This window comes from Panthera onca, chromosome D3, assembly GCF_046562875.1.
Source record: "Panthera onca isolate mPanOnc1 chromosome D3, mPanOnc1 haplotype 2, whole genome shotgun sequence".
NCBI lineage: Eukaryota > Metazoa > Chordata > Mammalia > Carnivora > Felidae > Panthera > Panthera onca.
Genome location: NC_138350.1, coordinates 68,711,186 through 68,731,318, shown reverse-complemented (window position 1 = coordinate 68,731,318; position 20,133 = coordinate 68,711,186). Strand labels below are relative to the sequence as shown.

The 20,133-nt window shown below is 49.8% G+C and overlaps 1 protein-coding gene across 4 annotated transcripts in view; it reads left to right on the top strand.

Moving 5' to 3' along the window:
* Window positions 1-20,133, top strand: part of MYO5B (myosin VB) — a 343,332-nt gene that overhangs the window by 260,707 nt on the left and 62,492 nt on the right. For all 4 annotated transcript variants that reach the window (XM_078435245.2, XM_078435247.2, XM_078435246.2 and 1 more), the window contains exons 18-20: window positions 12,379-12,490; window positions 16,556-16,767; window positions 18,613-18,769. In XM_078435245.2, coding sequence (XP_078291371.2) covers window positions 12,379-12,490; window positions 16,556-16,767; window positions 18,613-18,769 — 481 coding nt within the window. The remainder of the gene's footprint in view (window positions 1-12,378; window positions 12,491-16,555; window positions 16,768-18,612; window positions 18,770-20,133) is intronic.

Below are 20,133 nucleotides of genomic sequence, written 5' to 3'. Positions count from 1 at the left end.
AGTACGTACATTCCTCTTTATGCAGCCATCTCCAGAAATGTTTTCATCTTGCAAAACTGAAACTCTGTCCCCATTAAACACTAAATCCCCATTTGCTCCACCCCCCAGCGGCTGGCAGCCACCACTCAACTTTGTCTCTGTTTTTGATGAGTCTCTGTCTTCATAAGTGGAGTCCTACAGCAGTGGTTGACTGGCTCATCTCACTTAGTCTAATGTCTTTAACGTTCACCTCGGTAGATGTGTCAGAATTTCCTCCCTTTTTATGGCTGAATAGCACTCCACTGTATGTATAGGACGTATTTTGTCCATCCATTTGTCAATGGATGCCTTTACCTTTTAAAATAGAGTCAAATCTATGATGGAGGGTATAATTTTCAATTTAAAAAAACACTATCAAGATCTAATTTGCATTGTGAATAAGTGAGCCACCTAGTGTCTCTCGAAGCTCCGTCAAGACTGGATCCTTCCTAGATGCTTGCCTGAAGTAGGAGTGGGGTGTGGATGGTGGCCAGCTAGCTTTCATGGGGTCATACTGCGTCCCAGTGTCACAGAGGCCAGATACCTCCTGCCGTGACTTGGAGCTGAGCTGGGCAGGGATGCTACCAGTGTAGCATCCCAGAGCCCGTGGTGGTTTCCACAGGGACCCCCTGTCCAAAGAAGTTCCATATGTGCCAGGCGGTGGAGGGAGACAGAGGAAGCCGGAAATGGGAGGAGGACATGTCTCCAGGCCTCCCCTCCTCCCTGCTGTCTCCAGCCAGCCCTTGGCCACTACAGTTAAGGAACCACTTCGTATGCAGCAGTGTTATATACCAAGAAGCAACTTGACCGTGAGCAGTTCCTAAAAGTTAGACCCGGGAATCAAGTTAGTGGTGAAATTAGGAGTTTGCATTTGACCCGGAAAGTACAAGGAACTGTCACTAATCTGCAACCTCCAGGCAGCTTTTCCAAACCCAGCAGGTTCGAGCATTGTTCAGAGCAGTCTACTCTGGCCAGGGCAGAAGCCTGTTAGTATTTTCTTTGACCCACATCTCTTCTGCTTAGAAGAAAGACTGGGAGGACCCTGGGGTTCCATCTCCTTTTTCAGCCCCAGGGGCTGAGCGCGAACTGCTGGCAACTCCACGATCAATGAGGTGAGCCCTGCTTGCCCTTCTCAGGTGCGGGCTGTGTCTGCCCTGCAATGCCCAGCATCAGTCTTTTGATTGAGAGAATGGGGCTCAGGCCACGGGCGTAGTAGTTCAGTCTTGAGTTCGAGGAACTGTAATGTAGTCTAGCCATTTGGATCCACATACAATGGCTGCTCCAAGCACATGGTTCCTACAACTTAGGAACGTGGCAAGGACCTGAAGGAGCTGCCTGACCATGGCTTTTCAAAGCGGGCTCCCCAGGCAGACAGGCCCCACTCCTGCTCCATTGGACTCCCCAAAAGTCTTTAGTCTGCTGCCCTCAGTGTTTCTAGGAACTGCTTCACAGCCCACTAGTGGCTCAGGAAATCAGTGTGACAGGTCATGACCAGCATCTTGTTTATTTAATGAAATAACCAGGGATGGAAAATGGCAATTTGTGGTAGAAAGGATATTACAGTCTGACCTTACTTGAGCTTTATATATAGACCCAGGTGCGTCATGATTTAAAAGGCACTTTTGCTGAGGAGGCTCGCAGAAAGAAGTGAGCTCGCTCAGGGTCGCCATTTGCTGTGGTTGAATGAAGATTAGACACACCCCTTTCTCTGCCTGGTTATGTGGTGATTGCCAAGCATCTTCCTGCTCACGTTAGAGTGTTGCCATCCAAACTGGTTCAACAGGAGTGAAGAGTAGGGTTTTATGCCTGCCCGCCGGGGGCTGGGCCCAGACCTGAGGCTTGGCGTAAAACTGCACCCTGCCTGCTCCAGCTTGTAAATAGAAGTCCAGATTGTAGAATTGAACCCTGGGCCATAGCCAGAGGAGGCTGGTGGTTGAAGCCTTGGCCTTGATGGAGTCAGGCCTGGCTTCCATTGTCTGCTCCCATGCTCCTCGGCTAGGTAACCTCAAGCGAGGAAATTAATCTCTGAGCCTGCGTTCCCGGATCACTAAGTAGTTACATCATAGACGTGTGTAATGAATGACATAATGCCTCTAAAGTCCTCCACACAGTGTGGGCACTTAAGCATTTAATAACATGTTTATCACTCATTTAGATATGAGTAAGAAACTACATGCTCATGGGTGCAATTATCTGGGTAAAACAGGCCTGTACCAGAAATATTTAGCTTTGTCTTTGTGAAACCCTGAAGCATCTGGTCACCTCAAAAGATCATTGCAAAGTCTTTTAAGGAATTGAAAAGGTCAGTCCAAGAATTATCTAAAGTCTGTCAAAACTGGAGCTGAGTTGTCCCCTGTTAAACTGTTGAGGGTCCTTGTACAAGAAACTTAGGGATCATGGGTCCTCACGGCCACACCTGTGCTGTGCAGCACAGAGCCCTCCAGGTGAGCCCAGAAGCCCAGGTGCTCATCTTTGTCTATAACATGACGGTGCTACTGATGGTGAGCTTGTCTGGGAGGCGTGAACGTTTGGGACCTTGCCAAGCCCGGGGAGATGGAACCAGGGAAGCGTGTGAAAATGAGCTATTGTAGGGCAAGTGGGACTAGGGGGATCTGTCTCTGTATGTAAGGAGCCACGTGTTTTTGCTAAGAACTTTCTCACAGCAAGTTGTTTGCTATCAGAACAAGCGCTCTGCGGAGGGTGTGGACCTCTCTTCTTGGAGAACGTCAAGGAGAAGCTACAAGTCTGGGTCTGATGTGGTTAGCTCTAGACAGCGCTCCAGGCACAGGTCCCGTGTGTCTCTGCCACCTCAGATTCACCCACCGTACTTGCTTGCAGCCTCGCTGGGAAATCAGAGCGACAGGGTGTGCCACCCACACTCCCGATTTTGCTGCCGAAGCACAGAATCATCTGTTCTAGGAGGTGGAAGAGGAAGCGGGGAGAGGACTTGACTCCCGTGGTCTCACATGAGCTGCTGTAGAAAATGTTTTCTTGCCTTCCTGCCACCCTTCCTTGTTAATCTGGCCACCTGTTCTGTGTCCTATCCCCTGTTGAGCATCTAGCTCTGTGCCAATGGCTGGGAGGGGATTAAGGATCTAAGTCCCGGCCTCTGCCTGTCAGGAGCTCACGGTCTGGGAGAAGTGATAAAAACCTAAAACAGCAACATAGAATTAGGTGCAAGTTGGAGAAGAAATGTGGCTTTGTGGAGGAGGTGAGGTTTGAGGTGGGCCTTGAAGGGTGAGGAGGCTTTGCACTGGGGGGGGTTGGTGGGGAGAGTGGGAGAATCCTGCCAGCCTGGAAGCAGGGCGGTGTCCAGGCACGGAAGGGATGATAATGTCCCCTGCGCAGTGATCAGGGAAGAGGCTTTCTCTGCCCGTCAGTCCTCAATCCGTTCTTCCTGTTCAATCTTGCATTCTTAGCATGACAGCCAGGCTTTTCTCCTCATCCAGACAACCTCTTTCTTGGCAGCTGAGAGAGCACATTGCCTCCAAGTCTTGAGACCCATATGGAAAACGGCTTCTCCTGCTGTTCATTCCACCTGGCTGCAATCAGAGTTGCCTCGAAGTTGAGATGCCCGCAGACTTGCCTCTTAGGGGGCAGCTGATGGGTGTCTTTCCCTGCCTCTCTAATGGATCCACACCTCTTTCTAGGAGGTGATCGCGAGGGGCATCTGTACCTTTCCATAATTGCAAGTATTGTGGAGAGCTTAGGGAAGGAAGGAAAGACTGGAATTTTCCGGTATCACAAAAAATGTTACTTAACGCTGTGATGTAAACATTTGGGCTTAGATCCAGAATGCTGCCTTACCTTTGCTGTCTTAGCAGATTTTGCTGAAGGCTCAGAGGATTCCCTCCCTGAACTGCCATTTGAAATATTACCTTTTGGAAAGAGGCACCGTAGTTTTATGGCACTTTTGTTAGTGTTGAGGTAGAGCTGAATCATGCATCTACTCCATTTAGATCTGAATCCCCTTTCCCCAGCCATAAGGCCCAGGGTGGGGGGGGGAAGCAGTGGTTTGGGCTGGGGAGAGGGCTGTGGGGCAAAGCTACCACACCTGCAGTCTCCTGACTCCGCCCCTTGCCTCCCTGTTCTGCCCCTGCCAATCATGGCAACCATTTGGAGTGACCTCACGGCTTTAAAAAAAAAAAAACAAAAAAAAAACCTCCCTTCCTGCTTCATCCAGGAGAGAGGTGCATCTGCTGTGTCTGGGGATCAAGTGAGGTGTTACTGCTCATTCGTGCCCATGAAGGGGCACGCTTTTGAAGGAAGTACCAGGGACTCGCGTGTGTTACCTCAGAATGTAGAGCTGAGCAGTCATGTTGTTACCTTGACCTGGGGAGTCCTTCCTGAGCCCAGAGGGACCTGAGTGGATTGGGAGTCATCCCCAAAACAACTCACCTCCTTGGTGTTAAGACTCAACACAGCAAAGTGATTTCACTTGGTTTAGCTCATCAGGTGACCAGAACTTTGCCCAGCTGTTTTCCGCAGGAAACTTCCCTGCCTTCTTTGATGAGGGGAGTTAGGACTTAGAACGTTTTCCTGTGTGTCTCCAACTTCAATGGCCAAAGGGCACATGCCACTTTGCAGAGAGGAAAATGCCAAAGAGGAAGACTGTGCATGGCCCAGGGTCACAGGGATCCGTGATAAAATGCCCAGAGGGCACTTCCCCGGGAGCCCATGCAGAGGGCAGCCCTTTCCTACTGATGCCCTGGGCATAGGACGCTTGGCCCTATTCTGAAACAAACACGTGTCCTATGCCCCCAAAGCCCCGCGAGCCTGGACACCAAGTTGGCAGGCCAGTGGCGGCTCTCTGGGGCGCCCTCACCCCACCCTCGGGCACTAGTATACTTGTCTATTTTTATCTCTGAGAATTATGGCTCTCTGGGAGTCTGACTTAAAATACATCATTCAATTTGAAATGTACTGCCGTGGCAAAGAAATATGTCTGTTACGTACACAAAGCACCGTGATAAATGCCCTGTCTGGACGAGAGGCTTGGCCACCATCCCCGGGCTCCTGTGCCGTCCTCTGGCTCCCTCTGTGGGGTTTAGAGCAGTGGTGTGTCCCACGGGATTTGCGAAGCAAGTTCCATTTAACCACAATGTGTGTTGGAGGGGGGAGGGTACTTGAATACACAATGTTTATATTTAAAAAACATAACTCCTAAGTCTTCCATTCATTTCCTGTTCACCTTAGAAGAACTCACTGATGCTTTCTGAGAAGACTTCACTTGCCAGCCTCTGTCCCCTCAGCCCCGTGTGGATGAAACCGCACAGGACCTTGGAAGTAGGCGGAGTCTGGAGAAGTTGCTTTGTTCACCTTTCCATTTAATCACGATTACACAGCCACGTGGTTACCTGCCTTGCTGTTAAAAGTCCCACCAAGGGCTCAGTCGGTTAAGCGTCTAACTCTTGATTTCGGCTCAGGTCATGATCCCAGGGTGGGGAGATGGAACCCCATGTCAGGCTCCACGCTGGGTTTGGAGCCTGCTTGAGATTCTCTGCCCCTCCCTTGCTTACACATGCATGTTCGTGCATGCGCGCGCTCTCTCTCAAAACAAAAATTTTAAAGCCCACTAAGAACGAACTTATTTCAGACTGAAACAGTTCTTTGTCCCAAGATCTTGCAGCCTTTAATTCTGGTGCTTTTGCCTGAGAGCTGTGCTCCCTTCCTTGGACCACACACAATCTGTCACATCGTTCTCAACCGGGACTGCACATCACAGCCACAGGGAAGCTTGTTTGTGAATGCTCTCTGCCTCGAAACTCTCCCTTGGAGGCAAGTGTTGGTCACTGGTCAGCTGCGGATGCTGGGTTGTATCTGGGCAGTGCTGGGACCAAATACATTTTCCATTCCTCATTTTGTATCTTGGCTGCAGCTCAGAGCCAAAGGGGAAGAATTAAGTCTTGGCCTGTGTTCCCCTGGGAGGCCCAGGACAGAGGGTGGGGATAAGGGGGAAAGCAAATCCAGGCTGTCGGTGGTATGAGTGGGGGGTGAACACCCTGCTACTTTGGCACTCAGAGCCTTCCACGAATACCTGTGCTGAAATGATGACAAATGCCGTGTGTTATGTATTACTTTACAAAGCGCCCCCCCCAACAAACCTCATCTCATTTGTTCATCATGTTGACTTTTTAAAATTGAGATGTAATTTATGTACAAGAAAAAAAAATCCTTCAGTGGTTTTCATTATATTCCCAGAATTGTACAACTGTCACTACTAATTGTGGATGTTTTCTCACCCCAGGGAGAAACCCTGTTCCCACTGGTGGTCACTACCTCTTCCCCCTCCTCCTAGCTCTGGCGACCACTTACTTTTCCTTTCTATAAATTTGCCTACTGTGGACATTTCATACAAATGGAAGCATATAAGTGGCCTTTTGTGTTATCCAGGTTTTAACATGTACCAGAACTTTATTCTTCTATGTTGCCTAATACTGTCATATCGTAAGGATACCCTATGTTTTATCCACTCATCGGTCAATGGACATTTGGGTTATTCCTGCTGCTTGGCAAGTGTGAATAATACTGTTGTGAACATCCACGTATGTATTTTTATGTGAACATATATATTTATTTCTCTTGATTATATACTTAGGAGTGGGATTGCTGGCTCACATGGCAACTCGGTTTACCCTGTTGAGGAGCTGCCAGACCATTTTCCACAGTGGTTGCACCATTTTACACTTCTACCGGCGATGGATGTGGCTTCCTGTTTCTATGCATTCTTGCCAACACTTATTGTTTGTTTTACTATGGCCATCCTAGGGGGTGTCAGGTGGTATCCCACTATGATTTTGATTGTATTTCCCTGATGATTACTGATGTTGAACGTCTTTTCACGCGCTTATTGGCCATTTGTATATCCTCTTTGGAGAAATGCGTTCAGATTTTTTGCCCATGTTTTAATTGGGTCGTTTGTCTCTTTGGTGCTGTAGGAGTCCTTTATATTTTCTAGATGCTAGATGTTTGTCAGATTAGACTTGCAAATAGGTTCCCCATTTTCGCCCTATGGTAACCTGACATGCCATCTTCCGGGGTTCTTTCTGGTGGCCTGCTGTTGGAGAGAGCGTGTGACACAGAGCCTCCTACCCTGGTGGTCTTGGAGGGACTCTTAGAGTTGGTCTAATCCAGCCAGGCTTGCTTGAGGGAATCTATCCAAGAGAAGGGAAGTGCAAAGTGCTTCCACTTTGACGGATCCGCTCCATCTGTTCACATTCATCCGTGGAGGGCTTCACAAGGAGACATGTTCTCTAGAATGTCCCACATGTAGATGGTTGAGTCTAGTATCTAGATGAGAACTCAGGCAACCAAAACATTGCCCTACTGTGTTTGCTCTGCCATTCACAGCAGTTGTGTTTACCGTGTGCTGTCTTGAGCCTTGGAGCTAGTTACCAGGAAGTGTCTGTCCAGCCTCGCCTCTGCCTCTGATCTCCCCTTTCTTACCAGGAGCAATCACACCCCCAGTTGTGACTACTTTACCAGATCTACACATCTCCCTAGCAGGCCAGGGACACACAGGGTATGTCCTTGATGTCCAGGACATTCAGCCAGGCCCCTTGCCTGTGAGTCCAAATCCGGGGAGAGCTGGGATGAATGTGACTTCTGTCCCTGAGGCCACTATGACTCTGTTTAACCCAGGGTTCAGGCCACTATTGGGGCCTGGTAATAGACTAAGGATGGAAGCTCTTCTACCAGCAATAATGTGAAATGGAAGAGCAGCCAGGCTCGGGATTGGCTTAAAGGATACATCCAGACCCATGAGCCACACAGCCATGCTGTGAGTGGGGGAGGACCTGTCCAGGGCCACCTGAAGAGGGCAGAAAGAGCAGGAATGGAAGCAGTGGACTCACACTGTAGAGGCAGATGGTAGGTGGTAGGCAGGGTTGGTTCTCAAGATGGTGGTTTTCTAGACCAGAAGTATGTTCTAGAATAAAGATTTTGTAAAAGGGAACATTTTTGCATATTTCAGCAAATGGAGTAGCAGGTGATGGTCTGAAGATGTTTTGTGTCCATTTGAGCCCAAAAGGATTGTCCTGCCCCAAAGCCAATAGTGCCCTTTGGGAGAAATGCTAGTAAAGAGAAAAGATTTAATGTTGGGATTCCAACCATTTTATTGGTCAGGAAAATACTTATTCTTTTAAAACGTGTGTATGAAGATACCGTGAAAAGTGCAAAGAAGTTTAAAAATGTATCCTTACCCAGCCAAGGGTGTCCAGAGTCTAGCAGAGAAGCTAACATATGTATAAAAACTATCTTGTGGAGAAGGCATAAAGCTCTGTATCCCACATCTCCGTGAAAACGCTGAGGGAGGGAGATTCCATGGTGGTAGAGTACCTCAAGTGGAAATCCTGGACACCCTGTGGTCCTGTAGAGGGTCTTCCTAATTTTTACATGACCACAAAAAACCTCCATCCAGATGTTCCTACCAAATCAGGAAGTTCTGTTAAGAAACGCTACTTTTGGAAAACTAATCCCGTATTCTGTTTAGCTTTGCTTGGAAAGTTTTCCTTCTACAAGTGAGGGAGCCTTTCATGCAAAGACTTTAAGAGCACAGAGTTGCACGGAAAAGGGAATCCACAATTGATTCTGGGTCCTTGGCTGAAGGACACTTGTATGTGCCCAGACCCCATGGTGGCCACGTTCTGCTTTGGTAGCTCATGAGGGGAGTACCTGCCCAAGCCCTTCTCAGCGGATGGTCTGTCTGCTGCAGGCACACTCCTCCCCCATCAGTGTCACCCCGGTGCCAGTATCCAATGAAGCCTTTGTAAGAAAAGGGGGAGAGCATTAGGTGGGAAGGGAGAGACCTTAGATTTTTGGGAAGCTTTCTAAGCAGTCCATGTGCATGAACTCCTTGGCCACCAAAGTGTGGGAGGTACTTTGCAAGGCACTTGATGTCCTCTCCAGTTTGGAGACATCCATGTGGGATGAATCCAGGATGTGACTTGCCTAAGGTCACATCCCGTCCGTGTCAGAGCAGGCTTCTTGGCTTCTGTACTCCCAGCTCGTTCTGTACTGGCCTTGGTGTCTTTGCAGTCACATCTGCCTACCATCTTGTCATTTCCTTGAGCCTGTAACCTCCCTGAGTTATGGAACTGTCAGCAGTTAAGAGATCTTCAAATTAGAACCGCTTGAGGTTTTTAGCCCAGCTAAATGCTGCTCTGATTATTCCCCCAGAGAAATTGCAAACTCGTAGGGAGAGAGAAGACGAGTGAGTACACAAATAACTGTATTGCAGGATGGGGGAGGTGCCCGCAGAAAGTCACACACAAGGTGCTGAGTTGGCTTCAAAGGAGAGCCCACATCTCCCTGTGGACAGGAACAGATGCGTGACGAGGCACATGTTGATGGGCGGGCAGAGGAAGAAGACGACTTAAGACTTCACAAAGCCCTTTTTCTGTGTGTGCGTCATTCTGTTTGCATCTTGCCCAACGTGGAAGTATCGGTAGAGAGCGAGGCCTGTTTTTAAAACTTGGGGGTTGGGGCAGAAAGAGCTCAGAAGTCCGGTAACATTTGCATGTGTCAAAAACGCACATCTGATTTGTGGCTTATCAGCTCCAGCTCTGGTCCTAGGCCTCCAGAATTGATATCGGTCAGACCTCAGAAGTTTTCTTGACGTTTATGGTACATGACTGGAATAATTGAAGCAGTATTTAGGTAGATAGCCTTACGTGTTTCCATGTTTAAAGCCACCTGTTCTAGGGGCTCCTGGGTGGCTCAGACCATTGAGCGTCCGATTTCAGCTTAGGTCATGATCTAGCGGTTCGTGAATTCAAGCCCCACATCGGGCTCACTGCTGTCGGCACGGAGCCTGCTTCAGATCCTCTGTCCTGCTCTCTCTGCCCCTCCCCTGCTTGTGCTCTCTCTCCAAAATAAAATAAAAACTGCCTGTTTGAGATGGCCTGGGAGTCGGTGGGCTTGGTTCACAGCCCCTCTGCAGCTGGAGGGGCAGGAAACAACTTGAGCTCAGTCAGTGAAGGGCATAAGGGCAGCAGGAACCTTTCCCCAGACCTACAAGAGGTCTCAGGGGCTCCTAGCACCTCTCTGCTCTCCCACCGAAGGAAGGGGGGGAATGATAATGGGAATGGGAGCTTTGCAGGAGACTATGAAAACGTTCTGGAACTCCATATTGGGTATGGTTGCACAACTCTGCAAATATACTAAAATCTATTGTCCGCTTTAAAATTTTATGGTATGTGAGTTATCTCAATAAAAGTTATAAAAAGCAGAACTTCTAAATAGCACTTTTACACTGTAAAAAATGTAAAGGGGAGAATGCTTTTTGTTACTTGCTCTTAGGCTGACACCCTCTCTGATACCCGTAGCTTTATTAGACACCTGCCACCGAACCAAGGAAGGTGACGGACGTGGTGGAGAGGCAGGGAGCTTGGTCTCCATTTCCCTTTGCCTCCCAGGGTGCTGAGGAGCATGGCCTGGGAGGGAGAGGGGGATCCGAAGGAGGCCCACGCTGGCGGATGGTTGTGGAGCGCAAGGAGGAGCTCCAAAAGGACCAGACTGCCAAGCATGCCCTGCTCACCACCCAGCGGGAGTTCCTAATATTCCACCGTGCTCCGTTCTTCTCATGAAACTTCTGGAGGACCCCATTTAAAGGCAAATGTGCTTCAGGAGAAAGGGGTACAATCCATTTACTCAATAATACTTCTTGAAAAATTTTTATTTGGTAAATATCTTTTAATGTTGATTTATTATGAGACAGGGAGCATGCATGCATGCCCTGGGGAGGGAGGGAGGAGAGCAAAAATCCCAAGTAGGGTCCACATCAGCACGGAGCCCAATATGGGGCTCGATCTCAAGAACCCGTGAGATCATGGCCTGAGCTGAAATCGAGTCAGATGCTCAGCCGACCAAGCTACCTAGGCGCCCCCACCCCAAGTAATACATGAGAATGAGATGAATGAGTTCACTGGACAGTCACTCAGCCAGGCCTCAGATGCACAATCTGGAGACAGCACCTAAATGATTTCCAAACAGGTGATGAGGACCGCGTGTGTTCCTGCGGACAGGGCCTGTATGGCAGCCCCTGATGCCTCTGACGGGGCGAGCTGGGGCTGACGGATGCCTCTGCCGAGGATGCAGAACCGATGGGGACGGATGGCCGAGCTCACTTGCAGAGGGATTCAGATGGGAAATTCTGTCTCCTTAGAGTAGAACTGTGTAGAAACAGAATGTGTGATGTGAGGAGGTTGTGAGCTGGAAACGGGGAAAGGAGCGAGGAGGGTCAGAGTGAACATCTGTGAGAAGGAAGATTTAAGTAGAGATCTCCTCAGAGGCCGAGAGACAGACTTGAGGCCTTCTGAAAGATTCCCTTCCAGAACATACCAAAGCACAATTACTGAAAAGGTGGCAGGATTGTGAGTGCTCTGGGCTTTTTGCTTTTGTTCTTAATTGGGAGTTGCTGAATACCTCATGGTGGGCTCACATGACTCTAATGAAACAGGAGAAATGATAGGTGAAATCTGCTTTGGGCAGGAAGATGGTTCTGGGGCACCTGGGTGGCTCAGTCGGTTAAGCATCTAGCTTCAGCTTAGGTTATGATCTTGTGGTTCGTGGGTTCAAGTCCCATGTCGGGCTCTGTGCTGACAGATCAGAGCCTGGAGCCTTCAGATTCTGTGTCACCCTCTCTCTGTTCCTTCTCTGCTCGTATTCTCTCTCAAAAACAAACGTCAAAATTAAAAGATTTTTTCTAACGTATACCAAAATGTGTGAGTGGTAGTGTCACTGGGGGTTAGGATAAGGCCAACTTTTATTTGCTGATGTATATTTTCTGCATGTAAATGGGGTGCCTGGGTGGCTCAGTCAAGCTTCCGCTTCTTGGTTTCAGCTCAGGTCATGATCTCACAGTTTCATGGTTCGAGCCTTGTGTCGGGCTTTACACTGATTGTGGAGCCTGCTTGGGATTCTCTGTCTCCCTCTCTCCTCTCCCCCACTCATGCTGTGTCTCTTTCAAAACAAATAAAAAGTTTTCAACGAGAAGTACTAACTTTATGAAAGAAAGCCAACATTTAAAACCAAGCTGTGTCCCAGGCAAGGTTCCTCCTCTAGCAGCCAAGGGGAGCTCCGTGCTTGGGCAGAAACCCCGTGAGTGGTCCAGCCTCTGGTCAGTCCTCCCAGAGAGACCTCCAAACCCTCCTTTTCCCTCTTCCACTCGTGACTGTATAAGTCAGCCACATACTGAAATTCTCACATTGGAGGAAGACAGTAGGTCCAGGAATGGTTTTTTACTGCTCTGAGAACAGCTTTATGCCGGGACTAGTGACCCTATGGGGCACTGAGATGGCTGCGGCCCTTCTGTGGCTGGGAGGCAGGCCATGCCACCTGACGCACCTACTTTCCCTCCAGGTGGGCCTACCACGACTTCTTCAACCGGTATCGGGTGCTGGTCAAGAAGAGAGAGCTCGCCAACACAGACAAAAAGGCCATCTGCAGATCTGTCCTGGAAAGCCTCATCAAGGTGAGCTGGTGCACCCCTGGAGGCTTACCCGGAATGCCTTGGGAATTGGGGGAGTGATCAGCCCTTGTGGTCTTCATCTTTCTTATTAAAACTGTTTGACATGCTCATCCATTTTCCAACATCAGCGACTTTAAAAGAGAAGTCCCTTCACGTATATAGCGGACTTTTTTCATGTCTCGGCACGTGTAAAAAGTAAAAATGTTTGTACATATTGTGATGAAGCCGCCACTGGCCTGTGGCTCTGGCTTCTCCAAAGCCTGAGGCTCCATATTATCTGCCCACACCGCACACCTGCCCAGGGGCTCTGACCTAGCCCAGGCACAGCTTGGAAGTCAGCATTTGGGAAAATAGGTGCACTTTTCCTATCTTCTTCTTGCACAGCTGGCCTCCGGCCTTCCCCTAAAGGCTTGTTTTAAATAAGGCAACAGATGTAATTGACACAACCTGAACTCAAACCTGAGCCTTGAGACTGGAGCTACTTTGGGGCCCTTTGTGAGGGGTGTATCCTAGATATTAGCTCCACAGAATTCAGGGATTCTAGTAGGACATGGTAAAAATGGTCTTGATAAAGGGTTAGATTACATCAAACATCTTCCCTTTCGAAAGGTAACGTCATGGAGAGAACTAGATCAAAAAATTTTCAATTTTAAATACAGTTCACTCTTACACATTGTAGGTATAAAGGGCATCACCCCCCCCCCCCCACCACACACACACACATTAAAAAAAAAAAAATTCACATAGAACTTCAGACTTCCTAAAAGTAAGCCACTAATAAATAGCCTGCCGTTGACCAGAAGCCTGGTGCATGGTGTCCTGTGTTGCAGACACATGTACCTTTACTGCAGGGGACAGTCTTTGTGTTAATGCCCAGCCCCTGCTTATAAGCAGTGAGCTGATCACAGCTGGAGCATTTGGAACGAACTAAGTGTATTCCCTAACGAAAATTGTATGAATGTGTGCTGTTTCCTTTGCTTGAAAGACTTTCTTCCTCTTCCCCTTGTCTGCCTAGGTTCCACCCTCCTTCCTGACTGGGTTCTTAAAATGCCTTCTGGTCTGCAAAGCCTGTTCTGATCTCCCAGAAGGAGTTAGCGACCCCCGTCCTCTTTTGGCCACCAGCACTCCGTTTCTGTCTTCCATTATTGCATTTACCTACCCCCTTGTCTTGCAGTTGAGAGTTTGTCATTTCACTGGACTATGAACACTGAAATGTCAGGGATCCCGTTGTTGTGTCCCTGGCACCATGACTGGTTCTTACAGGAGCTCTGAGTTTGTGCAGGTGGCTGCATGGGTTCCCAGCTTGCGGGGGGGATGGGGGGAGGGGCAGTCACGACTGTCACCTGCCACTAATAGCTCACGGTTACGAAGCACTTAGGAGTCACTCTAACCCTTCACATCCCTCTTCTAGTCCTTGCATGGCGCCTTAGAGGGATGCAAGCCTCCTTCTCATTTTGTAGATGAGGAAATTGAAGTATAGAAAGCCGATCAAAGTTCCCCAAGGTGTTACAGGTGGACCGGCTCAACACCCCCCAGCCACTCTGAATCACAGTGCCCATTGAGCCAGTCTCATTGACTAATGTCACTGTGCATAATTAACCTTTTCTGCAGAAAGAATAGGGATCAGTGCTTCAAGACTTATCTGGGGACATTGTATTTCCTGTTTCCCTCCCCTTTTGGGGGGCCTCATCTTCTAGTCACCAGTGCTACCTAGGGTGAAGCTGCATGTTAGCCTAGAAGGGCACCTGCCAGCACCAAGCAAGTGCCAGTGCATTTTAGAACACAGTGATGACGAGAGAAGCCGGTGGCATGTGGGCCAGGCAACAGGTGCTGAATAGCTGGGAGTTTAATGGGAGGGAGGCTGGGGCCAGCTTCATGAGGTGGTTCATGAGTGATTGTCTCCTCCTACAGGGATTTAGGAATGCCCTTCATCCCCTACTGGAATTTGTTTATTCTTTAATCCCACCAGTGTGTATTGCATCCTTTCTATGTACTCTAACCTAGAATGGTCGCTCACCGTGAGCCTTATAAAAGAGCATAACACATGCGCCCTGCCCTCCAGGACTGCTAGTACCTGGTGTGATTATAGACCTCACCAGAGGGAATCAGATTATAGAGACCTGAGCCTTGATTGTGACAGGGGAGCAGGATATTAGCAAGTGTCTGCTGGGAGTCCAGGGAGCGTAAGGAAATATGTGTGCACGGCGTGCGGAGAGGAGATGGTGTTGCAGAGGGGGCGTGGTGCAGTGAGAGACCGCTGGCCTGGGAGTCCTGCCTCTCGATGTCTCCAGTGAGACCTAGAGGGAGTCCCTGCATGCCAGGCTTTGGTCTTGGCATCCGTGAGGTAAAAGGAGTGGCTTGGGGTGGATTGCTGAGATTCTGTTCTGCCCCCTCAGTCTACGATTCTTAGAGGAGCCCTCAGAAGATTACCCCTGATTGGTATGTGAACGGTGTCGTCAGCAAGTTCCGAGGGTTAGAGAAAGCAGGTCTGAGGTAGGGGACGTGCCCCAGACACGTGGGCTGAGGAGAGAGTGACCATCAGGCTAGTGGTGACTGGCTACAGCAGGTGGGACCTTCAGAAGTATCCTTGTGAAAACAGTAGCTTTGCAGACCAAGTCATACCCTTCCTGGTGGTTTTTCCAGAAGAGGAAACAAGCGTATGTGCTCTGGTTCCTGGGATGCAGCAGACACCCCCAGGCCCTGGCTCTGCTGAAGCCTGAGCTGCCAGGCTTCTTTCTGGACTGAGAGGGCTGAGCCACCCACCTTTTGCTCCCTAGCCCCTCTTCACTGAGAGGGAGCCCTGGCCAGTAGGGCAGTGATGAAGGCAGGGCCTCAGCTGCCTGGGGGCTTCTCCCCTCATCCAGCCCATCCCTCCCAGCGTGTGCTGAGGGCCCACTGGGCACATGGCCCTGAACAGAGGCAGGGTTGAGGACCAGGCCCAGACCTAACCTCTCCCAGCTTTGCCTTCGGCCTGGCTGTGAACGGGGACAGTCGGCGACCGTCCAGCTGGACGCTGTGTCCCAGCTTAGGCAGTTCCATCTTGCCTGTGTAAGGAACCCGTAAAACGTGGTGATTCAGCATTATTTCAGAGCCGTTTGTCAACCTGAGACATTCTATCATGTGTGTGTTTTTCTTAGACCTTGGCTCATTACTTCTTCCTTATGGTCTTCGTGCCGATGAACAAAATTAGATAGGAGTTTACGAAGAGCTCTCAGTTACAGCGGGTTAACTATGAAGTGCTCTACCCCAGCTTGTCTGCAAGCACACTGCTGGGTCGTCTTTCCTTAGCCACAGGGGTGAGCACAGGGAAAGGTAATTAACATTAACCTAATTAGATACACTTAAGACAGTAATTATATGTCAAATCTCAAAACCTAGTCTGAAGTCAAATAAAATTTCTTTGGAGAGCTATATGCAATCTGAAATTATGCATACAATGGTGTGGCCATTTGAGGATAATCTTTGTAAAATGATCTGAGCGGGTCATTTCCTTGCTCAGAGCACCACCAGGGGCTTCCCATCCCAGTTGTGTACTGTGGCCTGCGGGGCCTTTGGTGATTTGTTCTTTCTGCCCCCACACTTGACCCTCCTTGACTTTCCTGTTCCTCAAACATACCCAGCTTTTGCTACCACAGGACATTTGGATCTGTTCTACTCTTCTCCTGGGGATGCCTCCTTTAGTTTATTTAGGTTTTTGTTCAAATACCACCTCCATAAAAACGCCTTCCTAGATTTACCGTATTTAAGCATCCCCATCCCACCCTTAAATCCCAAGTTTTACTGTCTTCAGAATCTTCACTGCCTGAAAACCTTGCCTTGGTTTGCTTGCCTTTCTCCTCTCACCATGATGTCAGTTGCCTGACGGCAGGCATCTTGTTCAGTGCTGCGGCCTGGACACCATAACCCCATGTCTAATAGTAGGGACTTAGTGTCTGTTCAGCGAATGCTGAGAGTTGGGGTGTGTCTCAGGAGCAGGGGTATCCAAGCTCTGACCAGGGAACGCTGCATGGAAGAACTGGATGGTAGGGTATGTTACCTCGCTGATGCTCCCCTCCCTGCTTTGTAAAGGATCCCGACAAGTTCCAGTTTGGCCGCACCAAGATCTTTTTCCGGGCAGGCCAGGTGGCTTACCTGGAGAAGCTTCGGGCTGACAAGTTCCGGGCAGCCACGATCATGATCCAGAAAACTGTCCGGGGCTGGCTGCAGAAGGTGAAATACCGCAGGCTGAAGGCCACTACCTTAACTCTGCAGCGGTATTGCCGAGGGCTCCTGGCCCGCAGGTGAGCCAAACTGGGGCACATCTGGTGTGTCAGGTCGCGGGGGAGGGGGGCTTGGTTGGTTGGCCTCCCTCAGCCTGATTAGAGTGGTTCTTTCTGCACCCAGCTTTCTCTCAGGAACTGGGTACGTGTCTCCTGCGCCCTTCTCACCTGAGGGAGTAAGTCTAGCTCCAAGTCTCCTGGTTCTCCCAGTCTGTCCCCATCCCACCAGTACTAATCTAGGATGGGCCCTGTGTGCCACAAAACCACTATTTTCCCTTTGCCTAAATCCCAAAGTAATCTTCTTTTAGAAAAAAAGACCAATTCAGCCTTCACCCCTTCCACTAAGCTTCTTTATTTTACAGCACCATTTTCCAAATCCCCCGGGAGTTTGGGAATGAGAGCTGGAAAGATCCTGGAAGGTCCTTAGGTAGATTCATTGCATGGAGCCAGTATGAGGGTATGACTTTAGCCACAGGTGGCTATGCAGGGGCAGAGCAGCCCAGCACCATGCAGCCCAAACTGCTTTCCCTCCCACCTGGTCTCATTGGGTCGATAAGGCACCAAAGCAGTGTGAGCCTCTCCACCGAGAGGGCACGTGGGACACGGCCTCCCGCGAGACCCACCCCTCGTTCTAGATCCACGAGCTCACGATGTAGGGATTTCCTTATTCCATGAAGTCTTGCATTTGGAAGTCAAACTTTGACAAGTGGCTGTTCAGTCACTTCTGCTGGAACATTAAAAGGAAAAAAAGCCCCTGAGTTACAAGCCAGATCAGGCATCCTTTGTATCCGAAAGTTCGAGATTGCTCATGCTGGCCTTCACATCCTTGCTGTAGGCTGTTTCCCCGGGCTTAACCAGAGATGACGAATGCCACTGATCACCTCTGAATCACCGAGAGATGATCTCTGGAACAAAAGCTATAGAAATAGAAAGTTGTCAGTAGCACCAACGCTAAGTAATTGTCAGCAGTCTGTGCCCGTAAGCCAAGTCATTGCTGAGTGCCCCTGTGTGTGCAACTCTGTCTTACCCAGAGGACAGGGAGAACCTAAAACAGAGTTGGCCTGTGTTCTCCCTGTGGGAGTTCGTGCCCCGGGGGACATGCAGGGCCCACATAGGGAGAAAGTACCTACAAAGAGTTAGACTGTCGAACCAGACTCCCTTCAGCACGCGGGGTGGGGCTGGTGGGGAAGTTCCCTCTGCCTCCCGGGCTCTGCTAGAGGACTTCTGAGAGCCTTTCTAACTTTTAATATTCTGAGTTTCTGAACACTTACTATGCACCTGGCATCAAACAAAGCCCTGAAGGGTAAGAAGTGTCAGACTAACTTTGTCTTACTTGGGGGGTGTGGTGGGGAATGGAGAAGTGAAACAGGAAAGTAGAGATGTCCATGCGTCGTGCGTCCCAGACGGAAAGAGCAGGGAGATAGGGTGCAGGCCTGTGAAGGTTTTATTCATTCAGCAAATATATACTGAGCACCTACAGGCCTGGCCCTTGCTAGATATGGGGGGCATGATTGAGAGCTGGCTGTTGGCATCTCCAAGCTGAGTGAGGTACCGGAGACCGACAGAAGCGTAAACGTGGTGTCAGTGGGGACTGCCCAGGTTGGTGTGAGGGGTTCACAGGAGGGGGAGTGAGCAGGGCTTGGGAGGCTCAGACTGAGCTTTAAACTTTTGGGAAGACCTCTTAGACAACACGGAAGATGCTCATGCTGCCATTCAGGGCCTGAGCTCCAGGTACCCGTGGCGTTGCTGTGTTCTGTGAGCGTGATCAACATGGGCTCAGCCTGGGGCATCCAAGCACATGGCTTGCGTTCACACATGGCTCCCAGGCCTCTGTCAGCAGGGCCCGCCTGCGCTCTCCCTCCCCAGGCTGGCCGAGCATCTGCGGAGGACGCGAGCAGCCATCATGCTCCAGAAGCAGTACCGCATGCGGAGGGCCCGCCTGGCCTACCAGAGGGTCCACAGGGCCACCGTCACCATCCAGGCCTTCACTCGGGGCATGTTCGTGCGGAGAATGTACCAGCAGGTGTGTAGCCACTCCCCCCACCGCCAGCCCTGCCCCGGGGACTCAGGGGCTGCAGACTGGGAGTCAAAGCAGCAGCAAATGGATTGTCACCACCACGAACATTGTGGGTGTGCTCCTAACGTTCTTCTAAGTGATTTGACACCTTTGCTCCCACTGAGTCCTTTCAAAGTCCCACAAAGTATAGTATATTAGAGTCTTCCAGAGAAACGGAACACGCGTGTGTGTATACAAATATGGGGACTCTCAGGAAATTGTCCACATGGTTATGGATGCTGGGAAGTCCCATAATCTACCATCTATAAGCTGGAGGCCCAGGAAAGCCAGGGGTGTAAATCAGTCCACGTCTGAAGGCCTAAGAACCAGAGGAGCCAATAGTGTAAATCCCAGTCCCAGTGCAGGAGAAAATGATGTCCTAACTCAAGCAGTGAGGCAGGAGGAAGGGGGCGAATTCCCCTTCCCTCTGCCTTTTGTTCTCTTTGAGCCCTTAGGGATGATGCCCTCCCACATTGCAGGGAGGACAGTCCACTCATTCAGATGCTCATCTACTGTAGAAACGCCCTCAGACGCACCAGAAGCAGTGTTTAATCTGGGCACCGTGAGGCCTGGCAAGTCCACACGCGAGAGTAACCATCATAGGTTGGATGGGTGCGTGTCGTCATGCTCCTTTGACAGCTGAGATGCTCGGGGACGCTGTCCCCTGCCCAAGGGCACTTGGTCAGCCAGTGGCAGAGCCTGGTGACCTGTCTTGGGCTCGCTCAGACTTGAGAGCAGAGGGCCATATGAGGTATCATCAGGTCTCACCGCTTCATTTAGTGGGTTAGGACTCTGAAGCCCAGCAAGGTAAGGTCAGGGCAGTGGGACCCCGACCTCCCTGCCAGGCCATTATTCCAGCGAAGCTGAGTTACCCAGTAGCCTTGAGTCAGGACACAGCCATTCCAGCATATCACTCCGATACAGCTGAAGCCCAAAGCTAGGATGAAGGACAGATTGGAAGGAAAGGTCTAAAATATTCTTTTTTCATAAAGAGAACATTTTTCTCTTTTATGGTCGGAGAAGGTCTGATTTTCTAATAAAACACTGAAGTGACCGTGAAAAATCAAATGTGATCAGACACCAGGGTGGCACTGAGTGATGTAAGATGGGGAAACCCAAGTCAGTGGGAGGTCCGTTGTGTGAACGTTCCTGGGAGATCAGTGACATCTGTGTGATGTCCTCAGGGAAGGGGCACATGACTTTGGGAGGCACTAGGCTTGAACCCAGCTCTATCTTAGAGCTGTGATACTGGGCATATTTGCTCATTTATTCATTTATCCCACAAATACTTCTTTTGCAAGGCATTAGGGTAGACACATTGAGGATCTCGT